The sequence below is a fragment of the Anabrus simplex genome, chromosome 3, assembly GCF_040414725.1.
Source record: "Anabrus simplex isolate iqAnaSimp1 chromosome 3, ASM4041472v1, whole genome shotgun sequence".
In the NCBI taxonomy this organism is placed as follows: Eukaryota; Metazoa; Arthropoda; class Insecta; order Orthoptera; family Tettigoniidae; genus Anabrus; species Anabrus simplex.
Window position 1 is genome coordinate 196680241 of NC_090267.1, and position 18579 is coordinate 196698819.

An 18579-nucleotide genomic window follows, 5' to 3' on the forward strand; every position below is an offset into this window, starting at 1 on the left:
TGCACATCATACCAGTTATGAGTAAAATGTAACAATCTTTCCCGGCACTTTCTCTCTCTCTCTCTCTCTCACACACACACACACACACACACACACACACACACACACCTATACAGAGTGTTCATTCTTACATGTTGGTTTTAATGATTCAAAACTAAAATGAAATGATAAGAATGATAGTCTAAAATCTTTTTGTTAAGAAGTTTATTGATTTCTTTATTACAGAGATTATTTGATCAACACTGAGTTATGTTCCTGTACATTGATGGAAAATGAAGGCTCTGTGTAATAAAATTAATGTAAATCTTTTTTTCCTAATCAAATAGGGACATTATTGGTTATGAACATTACATTAATGTAAACAAATAACACGTCATGTGCAGATATTGAACACAAGTGTACATCACAATACGGTATACATTGTTGGATGTCTTGTTTGCCTGAAAGGTATACCATTCAAGTTCTGTACAGTGGATTTGTCATAAAATACAGTATTAAATTGCGAAAGGTATTAAAGGATTTCCTGGAGCTCGGCAGTAGGGGGTTTGTGGACTGTAGCTATTCCTCACAATCCATAACAGATACGGTGCCACACGGGTGAAGAGAGATGGTCCTGTAGTATCCCCACATTGATTTCCTGGGATTAGAAGTCCTGTAAAGTACCATAATATTTCAGTATTGTAAATATTCAAATAATTTTGCAATTTTCGTGATCATTATTATTATAGAAATGATAGTAGTAGCTTTCTGGGACAACTTATTTCCCTCAACATCAAATTTTCATTTTAAGATCATATTTTCGGCTTTACCTTTCTGTCACTTAGAATTTTAAAAATATGTACAGATTCATTTGAGAAAAAGGTATGTCAGGCCGTAATAACATCTACAAAAGAGTGGTGACACAACGTAGCACCAACTTCGATAGGTCTACAAAGAAGTTGGGAAAAAGTCATCATTACGTTACAAAATAAGGCCGTATTATATCCTTCAAATATCGTAAAATATGAAACATAATATTCCTATGTATGTCACAATGAGGGAGTTTGTCTCTTCAAGAGCATTTTCCAAAGAGTTAATAACTTTGCTCATGTATGGGTCACACCAAGGACATCACTTGCTCTCTGGCGTGTACAATAATTTAACTAGGAAATTACTTTATTTGGGCGTTGTTCGAAAAAGTACATATTCCGTGATATATTATTTCCATATCCAATTTGAAGACGACAGGTGTTAATATATTCGATGTTTAGAACGTATATAATTATATAAAACCACTATTGATGAAACAAAAATGCTATGGAATACATATAAAGGAAAGAAATGGGTGGATACATACGTAGGAAGTGAATACGTTTGGTTGTTTTAAATGCATGGCAAGTAATAATAATAATAATAATGTTATTTGCTTTACGTCCCACTAACTACTTTTTCGGTTTTCGGAAACGCCGAGGTGCCGGAATTTTGTCCCACAGGAGTTCTTTTACGTGCCAGTAAATCTACCGACACGAGGCTGACGTATTTGAGCACCTTCAAATACCACCGGACTGAGCCAGTATCGAACCTGCCAAGTTGGAGTCAGAAGGCCAGCGCCTCAACCGTCTGAGCCATTCAGCCCGGCACTGGCAAAGTACACGACAGGTAATTTTGTGGTATCTTTCTATGTTATTGTGTGGAACAGGGATCAGTATGTATGGTTTCTATTAGCCAGGATTAACATCTCTCCTAACGCATTCCGAGATTTATTTCAAAAGTAGTATTATAGAATATGGCTGTAGTCATCATTCAGCGTGTAGTCTTTGCAGAAAACTACGGTTACTCTTCAATTACGGATCTTCACATCCATTTTTACCAACCTACAATGTAGAGTAATATGTTATATTTTACTCTCGTAGATATTACTGATTCCATTCAAATGTTTAGTGAGGTGAGTAGGAACCTTTAACCACTGATGTTATAGAAAGTTTATTCCACAGACTAGTATTCAGAATTTCCTGAATTAATTGGAGCATCTTGTTTGAGGTGAGTAGGAACCGTTAACCACTGATGTTATAGAACGTTTATCCCACAAAGTAATATTTAGAATTTCCTGAATTAATTGGTGCACCGTACTGAACAAATTTATTCCAGAAACATGTATTTGTTTAGTTTAAGTTGTATATTTCCCCCCTTGTTTGGTCATTTTTGACAAGCTTGTACTGAATCCTTTGGTAATTGTCATAATCAGATCTGCAATGTTCTAAAACCCTATTCAAAAAAATCGTTTGAGTGAAAACTGCGTGACATTTGGTATCACTTCCTCTTAAATACACAAGTGAATAGAGAAAGTCATTTTAATATTCTGTAAGTTTAGACACACTATATAATTCCTACATATTATTGTAATTACTATACAATTTTATAAATTCTATACTTACCAACAAGTACATAATAACTCGTCGGTACTACTGGAACATAATATTGAACGAGTCCACCAACGTCCGACTGAAACAAAAGATAACAATCTGCATCACATAACGATATCATAAGTGATGATTCTCTGAGCATAAATGAAAATTAGGAGTGAAGACGTCATGAGATTAAGTAAACAAACACAAATATTCATTGGGAATTCCTTCCAGTAACTTCCTTTCTAAAACCCTATGCAGGCAAAGTTTTACTTTCCTTAACATTGGTTATTAGGTCTAAATATTTACTTGGGTTGATTATATCCTCCTTTCAGATAAGGTATTATCACGAAGTCTTCCCTCCTTTCATCCTTCCATCTTTTTTTTTCTCCCACTCTATTCTAATATTTTATGCATTGAACTTGGAATACAATGGAGAACTGTTTGATCATAGGGTACGGAAAATTTTATCTGTTATATTTAATGTGATTTTAATACACTTTTCTTCAATACACTGGATTCGAATGCATATATAATACAAATTATTGCCTGTAGACTTGTGTCAGAGGAATAGCATTAATATTGTCTTATTTCGTTAGATTCCAGAAATAATAGAAACAAGTCTTTTTTAGAAATAATAATGTTATTATATTTTACGTCTCACTAACGATTTCTGACGGTTTTTGGAGACGCCGAGGAGCCGGAATTTAGTCCCGCAAGAGTTCTTTTACGTGCCAGTAAACACAACGACACGAAGCTGATGTATTTGAACACCGTTAAATACCACCGGACTGAGTCAGGTTAGAACCTGTCAAGTTGGGGTCAGAAGGTCAGCGCCTCAACTCTCTGAGCCGCTTAGATCGGTAAGTTCTGCTTAGTTTCCAAATATACTTCTACTTACAACTCAGAGCGTATCAAATATTTTCTCATTATCTTTAATGACATCAATCACCTAGGAAATAGCTTAGCTTAAAACCTAGAACTCACCGGACAAGCAATAGACTGTGTCCCAGGTCCTCCCACACACCCTTTATCACGGGTCAGTAGCTCTCTAGACACGTTGGCACTGAAGCATTCTCGTGGGTTAAGGATAGGTACAGGAACTTTTGAAGCAAGGCACACCTCACTGGCAGTAGCATTGTTGGCGGCTGCTGCTTCCTCAGTTGAATTCCCGCCCCAAGTAGCAACATATCCCACGTTGCCAAAGTAGCGGCTGTTTTCTGCAAATCATATATTAGTATATGTTTATGATGTAAGATGAGAATTAAGGAGGAGAAAGTACATATTATTGGGAAAAAATAAATCGCATATTTCAATTCAGATTTTCTGTAAATACTTTCCTCTTCAATCTGGTGAAATCAGGTTTAATTATTTCCACTAGTTATGGAATATACGTTTTTAAATGTCCAGGGGAACGTGGCTAGGATTCAACAGCAACTCTACGCCCTATCCAACGTCCTGATAGCATGTCATAAAGGTAGATTCTCACGCTTCGAACTAGTATTATGATGAACCATCGTGCTGGAATTAAAACTGAGGACCTTGAGGCCAGTGATTTACCATTAAAAAATAACTGTCCAATTAATGAAATTATGGCGGTTGAATGCCATTTAATTTAAACTGAACTTCAGCAGAAAATCGCGTAATGAACATTGCATTTTACTTTCTTCAGAATTCATCGTATACGTTCTTCACTCGAAAATGCTGCTTTAAAATTGTGTTACATTGTCTGAGCGTCATTGTGTGCCTAGGCAATGTTGCTCCATTCTCCTGATGGTCACTAGATGGCGTAGCGACTGTAGCCCTGTTGAGAGACGCTAAAATACTACACCTCGCCACAATAATTCAATTCAGATTTTAATAACTTGCATAAATAACTCCTACAGATATGCGTATATATACTTTATTGCCCTATATATATATATTATAGAGTTTTGCAGCGGTAATACCATCTAGTGGGGATACGTGGCAACCAAAGCGAGAGGGAGAGCACATCTCAATTAAAATTATCATTTTCATACGTTTTATGGGCTTACGACATTATAGGCTACATATGTTTAGTGTTGCTGGACTTATCACTAAAAACGTAATTCGTAAATATTTCTGTTATCATAGCCTGTGTGGTAAAAATGTATGAAACGTAACCATAACTTGGATGAAAAAATGTGGAAATATTTTGAACTTCGTAAAAATGCAATAATCACGAATATCTCTGTTATTATTCTGACTTCATAGCGTAAGGGTTAGCACTATTAGCTGCCGTCCTCGTAGGCACAGGTTCGATTCCCGGTAATGTCAGAGATTTAATAATAGCGTGGTATGAGGATAAAATGGTACACGCAGCTCACCTTCATTAGGGGTGTGCCTGACAAGAGCTATACTACCTCGGGGTGAGGACACGAGTTTACTTTACTTTATTTTTATTATTCGTAAGGTAAATGTGCATTAAATATAAAGATAGGAAATTATGTACACAACATTTACAACTTTTCGATGCAGCTGATATTAACGGAGATATTCGACATTTATTTCCTCGGTTCCTTGAATACTGCTACGCCACTCCACACTGATCAAATAGTATACAGAATGTCTGAAACCTTTTAGATGAAATTGAAACATGTGATAGTGAATCCACAACGGATTATATTGTCCGACTCGTTGGCTGAACGGTCAGCGTACTGGCCTTCGGCTCAGAGGGTCCCGGGTTCGATTCCCGGCTGGGTCGGGGATTTTAACCTTAATTGGTTAATTCCAATGGCACGAGGGCTGGGTGTATGTGTTGTCTTCATCATCATTTCATCCTCATCACGACGCGCAGGTCGCCTACGGGAGTCAAATAGAAATACCTGCACCTGGCGAGCCGAACCCGTCCTGGGATATCCCGGCACTAAAAGCCATACGACATTTCATTTCAACGGATTATATTGAGATAGGGAACCAATGGTGGGAAATACATACAGTATTTACGAACATAGCTACGGACGGTACACAGCGTACACTGCACAACAATAACGTGGCTCATAGTAACTGTTCTAAGTGACGACCGTCAGTCTTAATGCATGCATGACAACGGCGCATGAAGTTCTGCTGCACTGCCACAAGGATCCCTGGCGTCTGTTGTACCAGGAGAGAGGCAGCTTGGACCCTAGCAATTATGCCTTCATCCGTTTCTACATAGGTTTCACATACCAACGACTTGTCGTAACCCCAGAGGAAAAAGTCCAGAGGTGTGAGATCCAGCCATGGGACAGGACCTCCCCTTCCTATCCAAAGAAAAGGGTACGTGTTGTTCAGATGCTCGCGGACATTAACATCGAAGTGAGCTGGTGCACCGTCGTGTTGAAAGCACATCCTTTCACGGACAACAAAGGGTACAGTCTCCAGAAACTGTGGCAGCACATCTCGCAGGAACACCAGGTAACATTGATCAGTCAAATGGGGAGGCAGAAAATAAGGTCTATTGATTGATCTTGGACAATGCCCGCCCATACGTTGACAGAGAATCGTTGCTGGTGTCCATCAATGTGGGTGGCGTGCGGATCGTCCTCATTCCAGACATGGCTGTTGCGGCTGTGGGAAACACCATCACGGGTGAATGAGGCGTCATCCGTGAACAATACAAACTGTACAAAGTTCGGCACTGCAGCACGGCGGTGGATAATCCATTGACAGAAGTGAACGCGGGGCTCAAAATCCGTTGGTCCAAGTGCTTCGCACGCTCTTTGTGATAGGAGTGTATTAACTGTACCGCCAGTACTCTCCATACTGTATCCTTCGAAGTGTGTTTTTCACGGGCAAGTTGATGGGTGCTTATTGCTGGGTGGTCGACCACACAATCTAACACCATCTCCTCAAAGTTTGGTGTTTGGACATGTCTTTGACGGGAACCTTGGCCGGCTTTCTGTGGCGTGAACGAACCCGTCTTTCGTAATTTGGTATCCGCGGAGATAAACTTCTTCCAATTACCATGACACCTGTTGAGAAAGCGTTCTCTGTACATTCGTACAGCTTCATGTTGATTTACGGGCACTACATCCTGCCGCACCATACTTTAAACGCACTTCTGCCAACTCTCGTGACGAGTGACGTTCAATCTTCGACTACGCGTCATGCAGTGTACACAGTAACACACCTCACCATGGACACATCATAAGCTTTCTGATGCAATGGTCAACTGACACTAGGGATAGTGGTGTGCTGGCGACACAGGTTAATGAGCCGGTGCGATGCATGCCGTCGTCACATGACACACGTGCTATGAGCGAAGTTGTGTACAGTACGTCTGTTTGGTGGTGTACGCTGTTTATCACCCGCTGCCTGTTCCAGTGTACAACAGACACCCCGGATCTTCGCGAAAATGCTGCAGAACTGCTTGCGCCGTTGCAATACATGCATTGAAACTGGCGGTCATCACTCTGAACAATTACTCTGAGCTACAGTACGTTGTTGTTATCCATAACACAATAAATATGCATTTTACGACCATTGGTTCCCAATCTCAGTATAATCGGTTGTGGACCTACTATGACCTGTTTCATTTCGACCGAAAAGGTTTGAGACACTCTTTATAGACTATAGCACTCTACGGATAACTCGGAACTTAAATACAGAATTCCAAGACTTGTCTCTAGCTGCTTTCCCGCGATGTTCAGAAAATCATCCAGACGGACAGACAAAAATTGACTGAAGCAATTATCGACTTTTCTACACATAAACCGAGATAAAAAACCAAATATGAGGGAAAAAATTGAAGTGTACAGACAAAACTGCAATTTTATTTATATAAATGATATCATTATAATCTGAGCCACAAAGAAGGAGAAAATAGGTAACTGACAACCAAGAGACTGCAATCCGTTCCCGCTGCTCCTCTGAATTTAGTTATGTTCTTACAGCAGGCTGACAGAGATTAGTCATGAGTCCCGTATCGTCAAGTTGCAGAAGTAAAGAACAATGAGCAATATTGTCTAAAACTTTATATCTGTTGCGCGTGGAACAGCAGGATGATGTCGCAATCATAGTCTAATGTAGGACTGATGTTTTTAATTACGAGTAGTCATTGTAACAATATCATTTTAATGCATTGAATAAATAATTTGATTTTAAAAGTAGATTTATGGAAGTGTAAATTGTAAATACAATATTTTTTAAAACTTTGCCTCACTTTCTGTATAATCCGAGTTTTCGATAATCTGATCCCCATCCAACTCTAATTATCGAGACTTCTGATTGTAAAAACACTTTCTTCAAATTTAAAGAAAAGGAAATACTTACGGTAAGGTGGTAGACATATTGGTCTTACGTAGCGATTAAAATTCACTGCTGAGCTGAGTCTCAGCAATGCCAAGTCCCCAGACTGTGTTGTTGAATCGTAATTAGGATAAATTTGGATTGAATCTACTCCGTAGTTAGTTGTTGTACCGCCTGTAGTGCAGAGGTTACTGGCTCCAAGTGTGACCCGCACGCTGTTGGCAGGAGCACTGGGGAGGAGAACAATGTATTTAAGGAATTACATACTCCATCAGGATATTTAATGTGCAAATACATATCGCTCACCCTTGGTTTTGGCAATGTGAATGAGGTATGAGCGATGCCAGTTGCAACGATGCTAGTGAATATACTGTATATCTGGATATTATGTCTGCTGGTAAATTAATGCTTTCCCCTGTGACGAGGAAGAATGTTAAATAAACTATCATAAATAATACACTGGGGATTATCACCCCAGACAAAATCAAGTTCGGTTAGTTTAGTTGCCAAAGTACCATAGAAACATTAGAAGCAGGATCGTATAAGCATCTACTGTTGTAATAAGAGTCCTAACTTACAAGCTACGTAAATACTCCAAAATCAAATAGAAAAATATAGTTGACAGCATCGAAAGCACAGTTACACGAAACAGCAAACGAGTGTAAGCGTGAAGCAGGTACGTAGTGGACTGTAGTGGATGGTAAAAACCAAGAGTACGATTTTTAATGGTATAAAATACCAATGTCATAAATTTTAAGATGATTTACCAAAAATAAAGGAAATAATTCCATCCAGTAAGAGGTACAAAAATGAATTTATTTAAATGTGACAAGCACAAAAGTTCTAATTGAACCAGATGTGCATATGTAATAGCCACTTCTGGTTCGGTGAGAAAGCAAGGGAAAACTACCTCATTTCCCTAGTACACCTATTCACTGACGCTTACACCACTTATGACAGCTTACGGTGGATCAACTGAGGATCCAGACACATTTGAGCTGAATACACAACATACATCCAGCGTTAGACATCAATTACTACATAAATAACTTTAAAAATCCCCTTCCATATCCCAGTATACTATGCCACGTTTAGTAGCACAACTGAGGGACACAGGCTGAGTTGAATATTTAGTTTTCACAACACACTGTACTTTAAATCTAAATACTAGAGTTGTGCTGGCAGTAGCGACAGACCAATAGCTCAAGATCCCAATCGACAGAGCGGAAATGCCAAGGTCACAGTAGCTCAATGATCGGAATACCGGACGCGAAATCCGAAGGCTGTGAATTTGATTCCCATCGATCTCCGATAGGACATCTTTGCTGAGTACCTCACATCTCTTTGGAATGTACTACACCCACTCGACGCAACCCAGTGAACCGAAAGTCTATATGAAGTAAGTACAGATTGTTCGATTCTGCCAAAATGACTACGATTGATTAATGTAAGCAAGTGTAGTACTTGGATATTTGAACCACCTAATAGCGGAAAGGTCTAACTATCTAATGAAGTTCATTATACTCGTTATCTGTATAAATAAAAAATGCCGATCCGAGTGGCCGCACGTGTTAAACTGCTACTGCTGTAGAGCCAAGCTCTGCATTAGGGAGACGAGTGGCTTCGAACTCCACCGTCGGCTGCCCCGAGAATGGTCTTGTGGTTTCCCATTTTCACTTCCAGGCAAATGCCGGGACAATTCCTATTCATAGGCCACACCCGATTTTTTAAATTAATTGCTATTTGTTTTACGTCGCAGCAACACAGACAGGTTTTATGGCGATAGTGGGACAGGAAGAAGCTAGGAGTGGGAAGGAAGTGGCCGTGGCCTTAATTAGGTACAGCTCCAGCATTTGCCTGGTGTGAAAATGGGAAACCACGGAAAACCATCTTCAGGGCTGCCGACAGTGGAGCTCGAACCCACTATCTCCCGAATACTGGATACTGGCCGCAATTAAGCGACTGCAGCTATCGAACTCGGTCACACCCGATTTCTTCCACCTCCTTACCCATTTTCATTTACCAACATTGATGCCATCTTCATCACCTCTTCATCTGAGGCTGGCGTCAGTAATTCGGCCGTAAACGCATGCCATATAATTTCACCTCACCCTGACCCCGTATCAGGAAACGGGATTAAGGAGTAGACATACATCTATGTAAATAAAATTAAAACCATTTACTAATTAAAATCAAGTAGATACCTAAATATTATACTGTATTAATATTAACTTGTTTGTTGTTTAAAGTGGCCTAACATCTAGGTCATCGGCCCAATAATATTAACAGTATGACCTCAACTATCATGCAGGGATTTTCATTTGACGCCATTCAGGTCAACTGCATGTCAATTTCAGTATTATGTTTCACTCTACCAGATGCCAGAGGATCTGATACTCTATGGGTGAGCTGAGATTTAAATAATTTTGTCGGATATCCACCAAGTCTGTCCCAAAGATCTTGTGCATACCGACGTCGTACGACGTGGAGTGTTCAATGGACCCTTATTCATCCTTCTGAAATCGGACTACTTCTGTCGGGTTTGAACCCGTGATCTCGGGATCCAGAGGCCGACACACTTCCACAGATCCACAGAAATAGCTAATGTTATACTGTCTAATTGGAAAACCAAACTGAACATATTGTGATCTGTGAAAGGTAACTTTCTCCTTCAGCGTGACCCACGTAGCTGGATAATGTTGCGATACATATTCCCACCTCAATAAAATTGATGAATAAAATATAAAAGGATATATTTACACTTACTTGGCGATCGTCGAGGCTGATGTTAAGATATAACGATTGTTGATAAGTGCCCCTGTGCCAACAAGGGAGTCATTTGCATACACTGCTGCTAACCATGGAAACTCTAAACCAAGTACCCGCTGGCCACCATTGAGCCTAGCGTCGCTGTAAGGACTACGATTCGGAATGCCACATTCTGAAAGAAAAAAAGAAAAGAAACGTATTCAACATGAGCTCCATTAGCAAGGTTGAAGTCTATTCAAGTACGGTTAATGAATTTTTGTTTAATGCATCATGATTATCACCAACTTTAGTTTAAGCGTATGCCTTGACGATCATCATCATTATCGTCATCATCACTACCATTAATCAGTCATAGGGTCCGACTCGTTGGCTGAATGGTCAGCGTACTGGCCTTCGGTACAGAGGGTCCCGGGTTCGATTCCCGGCCGGGTCGGGGATTTTAACCTTAATTGGTTAACTCCAGTGGCTCGGGGGCTCGGGTTTGTGCTGTCCCCAACATCCCTGCAACTCACATACCACACATAACACTGTCCTCCACCACAATAACACGCAATTATCTACAAATGGCAGATCCGCCCACCCTCGTCGGAGGGTCCACCTTGCAAGGGCTGCACCCGGCTAGAAATAGCCACACGAAATTATTATCAGTCATAGGACTTGTCACTTGCCGTGAAGTTCCTCCATGTTCGACGGTCCTTCGTACAAATCTTCATTGCAGCATAGCTCTCTGCCCCTATGTCATCCACGTGGCGTCTTTATATAAATGAAACTTTCTACTACTATCTGCATAACGTTTGAATGGCACATCACGTGTCTCCACTAGGACAAACACGGCTTGCACAAAAGTATCCCAAACGTTGCCCCTGGTTTACCATCTTAAGGACCTTCGAATTAGAAATCTTATCGTTCCACGGCCAACGGTCTTAGCCGAGTTGAAACACCGGATCCCGTGAGATCTCCGAAGTTAAGCAACATTGGGCGTGGTCAGGAGTTGGATGGGTTGCCACGCGCTGTTGGTGGGGGTAAGGGAATGGAGGAGCGGAAAGGAACTGGCCACCCTACCGCACGTAAACTCCGGCTCAGGAACACCTCTGCGGAGGTTCGGACCTGCCTTCGGGCAGAACAACCCTATCGTTCCACGAGATTTCCATCAAACTACGGAACTACCGTGTTTAGAATATTTTCAGGAAATCGATTGCAGCCTTATATAGTGTCCAGTCCGTACAAATGTCTGCAGCGATGTAATTCGTATCACTATAGAAAAAAAAATCCTCTTATTACAGGGTACTTCACCATCAAACGATGCCAACACTCTCCCACTGATCTGCAGAATAACAGGGTTTTTAGTGGGAAATACATGAACTTCCCAACTTTTAGAAGAAGGACATGCCTGATGTATCAAAGAATGAATTAGTTGGCAAACGGAAGGAATGGGTAACGGAGGACCTTGTTGAGTGGCGTAAGGTTGGGGCCTGCGGACTCGGGGCGGAAGGGGCGCACAGACCTCTCAAGAAAACGAAACAGTAAATAAATGAATACATAACTTTACACGAATGCCGCTCTGCACGGGAAAGATGATATCGTGATGCGTTTGTAGAATGAGCCTAAGAAGTGGTTTCTTTACAGTACGTTTGTAGAGTAATGATGATTAATGTGTTGAGTGTAAGAAAGTTGACCCTTGTAACATAGTAATTCTCTCACAAATATCAACACCAAGTTGTTATTATTAAATAAACGGTGAAATCAGTAGACCTAATTATTCCGGTGCTGTTTCCTCCACAAAACGATTATTTTCGAAATTGAAACTTACAAATAACTACCTATGAAATATTATGCCAACGGCCGTAGCCGTGTTGAAACACCGGATCTCGTGAGATCTCCGAAGTTAAGCAAAATTGGGCGTGGTCAGGAGTTGGATGGGTTGCCACGCGCTGTTGGTGGGGGTAAGGGAATGGAGGAGCGGAAAGGAACTGGCCACCCTACCGCACGTAAACTCCGGCTCAGGAACACCTCTGCGGAGGTTCGGACCTGCCTTCGGGCAGAATAACCCTTACCTTACCTAAATCTTATGAACCTAGGCGGACTTTGTGAACTCAGCCTCTTCAGCATAGAATGTTTCATCCATGGATATAATTGAATTCGGCAAAGCCTTTGTCAGGGAATTGACAGTATCATCATAACTTAAGCTACAGCAGATTTTAAACATAAAACCTACCTGTGTTGGTGCGCCGCAAAGAAATTTGTAAAAAATTAATGTACGCTGCACGGTTCAGTTTATTTAGAATCAAAATGTGATTACAGTAAAGTTTTAAATATGTGAACACATAGAGAATTTATTCACATTGTATTTCAATCATTGAAACCAGCTTAATGGTGATTAATATGTTATCAGAAAGAACAGGTTTATAATCTATCTACAAAAATCTGTTGATTTTTGGCAGGATCCCTTTTTTTCGAATAAAAGCTTCCAACTGTGTAGATCGTGGATATTTCCGCAAGTTAATAAATGGAATGTGCAGTAAGGTGCGAAGACAAAGCAGCAATAATGAAGAGAACCTACCGATTCGCGTTTCTTTGGAATCTTGAGTGGCTACTCCATTTCTTTCCAGAATTTGTATGCACATTAAAACGGAGGACCTACTCTGAAGTTCAGTAACCACTGATTTTATATCGAAGTACCCACTTTATAGTGCCTGCTCAAAATGATGCATGATGTACCCTGTCTAGAATCATTGATTCAAGTTTTCTGCAACTTAGGGTTTTACTGGGTTTTTGTAAAGCTAATCCCTCGGAAGAGTTATCTTCAATGTCCTTTAATTTAACAGACGTCTTATTCAATCTGTATGCACATTGCAGGCAATAAGTTCGCCTGCATTGTCTTCCAAATAAGGGTGTATCAAAGTAACCTTTCACCACACTTTCTCTTATTAACGTTGATTGAATTTAATAACGTCGGAGTACCTTCAATTCCCAGGAAGACGGGTACTAAATGATCACTTCCATAGTTGATAAGTCACATGCTACATAAGCCATGTTGCTCCCAAAAATTTGCCACGTTACTTCTGTGGCACCCTGCCTTAAGGCAACTTAGGTCTCCGAAATGAGTTACGCATGATGATGGCCACAGACTATCAAATTCTGCAATGTATATCAATGTATTGCAGGTAATAAAGTACAGTATGAATGTTATTCTTCTTGAATCTACTTACCACAACTTCTCGGTAAAGCTATTCCCGTCCGACTCAATTTTCGTGCCTTTCCATCGCTGATTTCTTCCTCTTCTAACAACATTAAGTCCTCCTGAAAGACACGTAGCAGATATGCATGGAATTTATTAAACACTATTAATAATTCAATTTAAATACTTATAATATACATGTTACTCATAAAACAAAGTAAAATCATTCCCCTAGAGTCCAAGAAGGACTTTAGAGAAGTAACCTCAATTGGTAAGTGAGGAGATAGAGGTTAACTCTAAGTCCAACCGATGATTTCATAATCTATAAAGCAAAATGATTGAGAGGCACAGGTTTGATTTCACATAGGTAATTCACTACCTACGTAAAGAACATCATCGTTGACTTCAGTGTGTCCAATAAAGATTTGAGAATATTATCACCAATAAAGTTAGCTTGGCGACTCCAGCATTGTCTAAAAGATTCTCGGTAAGACAATAAGTTGCAAAAACACTGAGTTTAAATTTTCCCATCTGCTTGGCCAGGGTTTAGCTACCGACTCTCTCCTTAATTAAATGCCCGTTTTAAGTTCTGAAACGGAGAACATTTTGCACCTGAAGCACAAATAAAAAGAAAGGAATGTTAAAATATTTATATCACAATTATTAATATAATTAATATTTTATTAGAACCGAGCGGGAGTGTGTTAAATCGCTGCGGATTTGGAGCCAAGCTCTGCATTCGGGAAACAAGCTATTTAAACCCTACCATCGGCTGTCATTAGAATGATTTTCTGAGGTTCCCCATTATTACTTCCAGGAAAATGCCGGGACAGTTCCTATTCATATGCCAAAATCGATTCCTTACACCTCCTTACCCATTTTCTTTCATCAAAATTGATTTAATGTCCATTAGCTCCTCAACTGAGGTTGGCGTCAGGAAAGGCATCCGGTCGTGGAAACATGCCAATATAATAATTTCAACTCTCCTCATCCTCGACCCCGTATCGGGCAAAAGGACTAAGTGAAAACCTACAATCTGTTTTCCAGTCAATGACCGGGTCAGGGATAGGATTAATGGAGCCCCCATCTAGCGGCGAGGATATGAATTGTGCCGGCTGCCGAGGCCTTTCGCACTCCACTGGGGCAATGCTTAATGACTGACAGATGAAATGGAGTGGTAGTGAAAGATGACAGGAAAAACTGGAGTACCCGGAGAAAAACCTGTCCCGTCTCCGCTTTGTCCAGTACAAATCTCACATGGAGTGACCGGGATTTGAACCACGGTATCCAGCGGTGAGAGGTCAGCGCGCTACCGCCTGAGCCACGGAGTCTCACGACTAAGTGGTAAATATTTTTTTTAATAAGAGGGCTTAGTAGCCGAGGTAGTGAAGTTGTGCTCGGTTCACCCGCTACACGGAGAAGTATAGAAGGATGGATAAGATTTTTCCTCTCCTAGTATACATAGATGACGTACAGTGGTTGCCATGGTTACAGTGATGTCGGAAAATTGTCGACGCAAAACTGTCCGCGCTAATTCTTGATCGACCCCACTGAGTCAAACGTGAAATGGAAGAAACTAAAGTAATGAATTGACATTGTATTAGTGGACGTGTACAACATATTATTACTTCTTCTTTCGAATATGCCTTCTTGGAACCATGCCTGTTCAACCGTTATGATTGTACCTTTGTACAGTATTTTCGCATCTTCTCCCCGTGTATCTCCTTTCTTTCCTCCGACCAGTGGGTACATTTCTTCATTAGTGATTTTTCCAGAAAACTACGAAAAAATCTTATGTACGGTATCTGTCTCACAGCCTATCTGTTTTGTTAGTCTGTCAGCCCATGTTCCTTTAAGATCTTTTGAGTCTCCGTCAGACATGTGCTAGGGACTTTCTTGTTGCATAGACGGTTGTTCAGTCTGTTGGGAGACAATCTTGCTACATGACCATGGAAAGCAACCCTATTTTTCCTGGCATAGTCGGAGAGCCTCTCTATAAAGGAATAGAGCTCTGAATTGTGACGTCTCCGGTATTCCTCACCTTCCAGTGTCGAGCCTATAATCGTTCTGAGAATGCTTCTCTCTCTGACTTCCAGTTTTGGCATAAATATATCTTATAGCTGGGGGTCATCCCATTCCCAAGTGATGCGCGAATGCGAGGCTCTGCAACTGTGTTTTCTGGTCTTTCTCTTGTGCCTGGTGTTTGGGTTGGTTTGCAGATTTTTGATGGTTTTTACAGGAGCGGAGAAGAAGAAGAGGATTGTATCTTTAGAGATATCCTTTAAAGCACCTTTAAAGCAAACTTATCGTCATACGGCTCCACGGTATCCTCCGAAATGAATGGGTCCCTTATGTGACCACCGCTATCTGAGGCGACCTCTTTGATTAGCCTTCTTCCGAAACGAATGGCTAGAGAAGGTGCCACCCTAACCTTGTCGCTTCTTTTCCACCGTGACATCCCGCGGTGAAAGGGAAGCGCAAGGTTGTAAGTAAAATGGTTCGCACACAAAAACAGACAAAAACCCTGGAAAAGCCTGTGACTGTTAAGAACCCATTTGACGGGCTGACCTCCTATTCCACTGCTGGGAATCTGACGAAATCAAATTTCGTCCCTAAAGCGCCCTATACACATAAGAGCATAGTTCGGCGAACTTGGTCTTTTTCAAGGTTCGCGAACTAAGATCGCTTTCGTGTGTTGTCTCACAAACCATGTTCGTGGCGAACATACATTTCTGTCGAATTGGAAAACTTGGTTCGTGGAGTTGTCAGTGAAGAACCATGTTCGCGCGTGAGTGGTGGGTGGTGCGAACATGGTCTTCCATTCCACTGTGCAAAGCGGTTATGACCGACTGAGTTGATGATATGAGACCAAGCATTGCAGCGAGTGGTTGATAAGTACAACAGTCGGGATTGCAGACACTTCGACCTTCGTGCATCCTAGCTTCTTGACAAATTTTACGGTCTTTCAGATGCGTTCCATGTTTTCGGCAAGTGAAGTCACGTGAATATAAATGCAGAAATTAGCGGGAGGATGCATTACAGGAGCTGCTGACAATGATGCGAGAGAAGATTCCCCAGGAAGATTTAGCGTTTTTAACCGCGAGAGGTACTTTGTTGAAACAAAGTTTCCGTAGGGCAGTGAAGAAAGTTAAAGAGTCGAAAAGTAAAACGGGTTCATCGCAAGAAACTGTCCATATACCAAAATTATGGTACTTCGGTCTTCTTTCTTTTCTCACCGACCAAGACGAAATATGAAACTCAAAATCTAACATTGATGTTCCAGTCACTGAGGCAGGCGAGCTGAATGATAAGAGCCAGTGTGAGAAAAGTCAACTAGGCCTAATGGAATCGCAGATAATAATTTGTTGCATTTAAATAGTATATCTTAAATTTAGTCTAGTAGATTTTAAAATTCAACAGATTACGTTTCCATGTTGTTCAGTTGATACTGAGGATACCATTCAGTCCTGCCAGGCAACTTTTCCCCGTCCATTAAAATAACTCACATAATCCAATCTGCTCTGCATTTTAGCAAATTTCTTTATTTCATATCTGGCATTCGCAGAAAGATTTGATGGTCTTTTATACTCGTGCCTTTGAGCATGTTCAAAAGATTCATTTTCGACAACTTGTCTCTTTCCCGTAACCATTCCTTACACCACACACTCCTTTTCTTCCTCTTCTTCCAAAAACAACCCAACTCGTCAACCACAATAACAACAGCTGCAGCTTTGAAAACGCACATTTCCACGACAAGTGTGAGACTGTCTTCTTCGTGCTGGATGAACGTGCGTGTAGCGAAACAGAAGCTAATATTCTTAGCGAATCAACTTTAGGAACCAAGTTGACCGATCCACGTTCCTATGCGTATAAGGGACCTAGAACAAGACCGAGGAGCAACCCTGCTTTCTTCCAGCGTTCTAGACTGATTACTGAAGTCTCTCAGAACGAGATGGGACAGAACCCCCACTAGTGGAGGGAAGGGCGACAAAATTGAGATTTCCTCCATTTAGACGGTCACCAGCTCATGAAACAATATCTTTAAGATAACAATCAGAGCTTCTACACTCACCGCTTCCAAGTCAGACGCTCAGGAAAGTTATTATTCGCAATATTGTTTCCCCCCCCCCCAGGCGTGAAATGGGTTAGCGAGGATCTCATGTCGCTTGGGCGCCAGCCCAAGGACGTGTATCAGTTCAGAAGTCACGATGAAACGCCCTAAAACTGATTCTCCTAAGCGTCATGAGAGTCACGCTCCCAAATGACGAGGTCCCAAAGACCATTTACTCTTTGAGATATCTGAGTGGATCGCGCGTATTCATTGACGCTTTCAGGGTCCGTGGGGTGCCCACACAATGTTACCGGTGTCAGAGGTGGGTGCATACTGCTAATTACTGCAAGATACCTCTACGCTGCGTCAAATATGGAGAAAACCCTTCAGATGCCGATTGCCCCCTCACCCCTGAGGCACAAGCTAAATGTGTGGACTGCAGGGGTGAACACCCAGCTTCTTGGAGAGGCTGCAGTCTCTTCTGCTCTATTGTGGAGCAGAAGATGGTACGGGAGTGCCTACCTGAAAAGTCAGCACAACAGGACTCTCCCTCTTACACGTTAAGTAGACACCAACTTCTCGCTTGCCGCAGAAGCACGAGGCACCTCCACCCCCAACTTCACATCGAAACATGCGCCCTCAGCGGAAGCGTTGCTCATAGGCTATCCTACCTGTCGAGCATGAGTGACATTTTCAACTTATGCAGACAGATTAATTTTTCCAGGCTTCTGTCTATTTTGAAATACACTGTGAACAAACTCAGGACATATCAGATAACAATTGATAAGATAGGAGTACTGATAAGTGCTGCGATGCAGTATTCCTCAGAACCCTAAGCGAAGAGTTGTTCTCTGACTATGGAGCTTACGATCTGTGCGTGGAAATGTACTCAGACGGTTGAGGCGCTGGCCTTCTGACCCCCAACTTGGCAGGTTCGATCCTAGCTC

At 41.3% G+C, this 18579-nt stretch overlaps 1 protein-coding gene across 1 annotated transcript; it reads right to left on the reverse strand.

The window, feature by feature from the left end:
* Positions 1-494: 494 nt before the first annotated feature.
* Positions 495-18265, reverse strand: LOC136866733 (trypsin-3-like). Its single transcript, XM_067143842.2, has 7 exons — positions 18155-18265; positions 13613-13703; positions 10401-10575; positions 7659-7864; positions 3372-3604; positions 2415-2481; positions 495-652 (listed from the first exon to the last, which is right to left on the reverse strand). Exons 1-7 carry the CDS (start codon positions 18263-18265, stop codon positions 495-497), a joined length of 1041 nt encoding a protein of 346 aa, XP_066999943.2.
* Between the last annotated feature and the right edge of the window lie 314 nt (positions 18266-18579).

What these genes read in the sequence shown, in the direction of transcription:
- LOC136866733 (XM_067143842.2), bottom strand. Translation starts at nt 18,265, where the DNA reads ATGTTTCGATGTGAAGTTGGGGGTGGAGGTGCCTCGTGCTTCTGCGGC. An exon ending in CTGTTGTGCTGACTTTTCAG is followed by an intron (nt 13,704 to 18,154) that starts GTAGGCACTCCC and finishes CGTGTCTTTCAG; the next exon opens with GAGGACTTAATGTTGTTAGA. An exon ending in CACAGTCTATTGCTTGTCCG is followed by an intron (nt 2,482 to 3,371) that starts GTGAGTTCTAGG and finishes CTTTTGTTTCAG; the next exon opens with TCGGACGTTGGTGGACTCGT.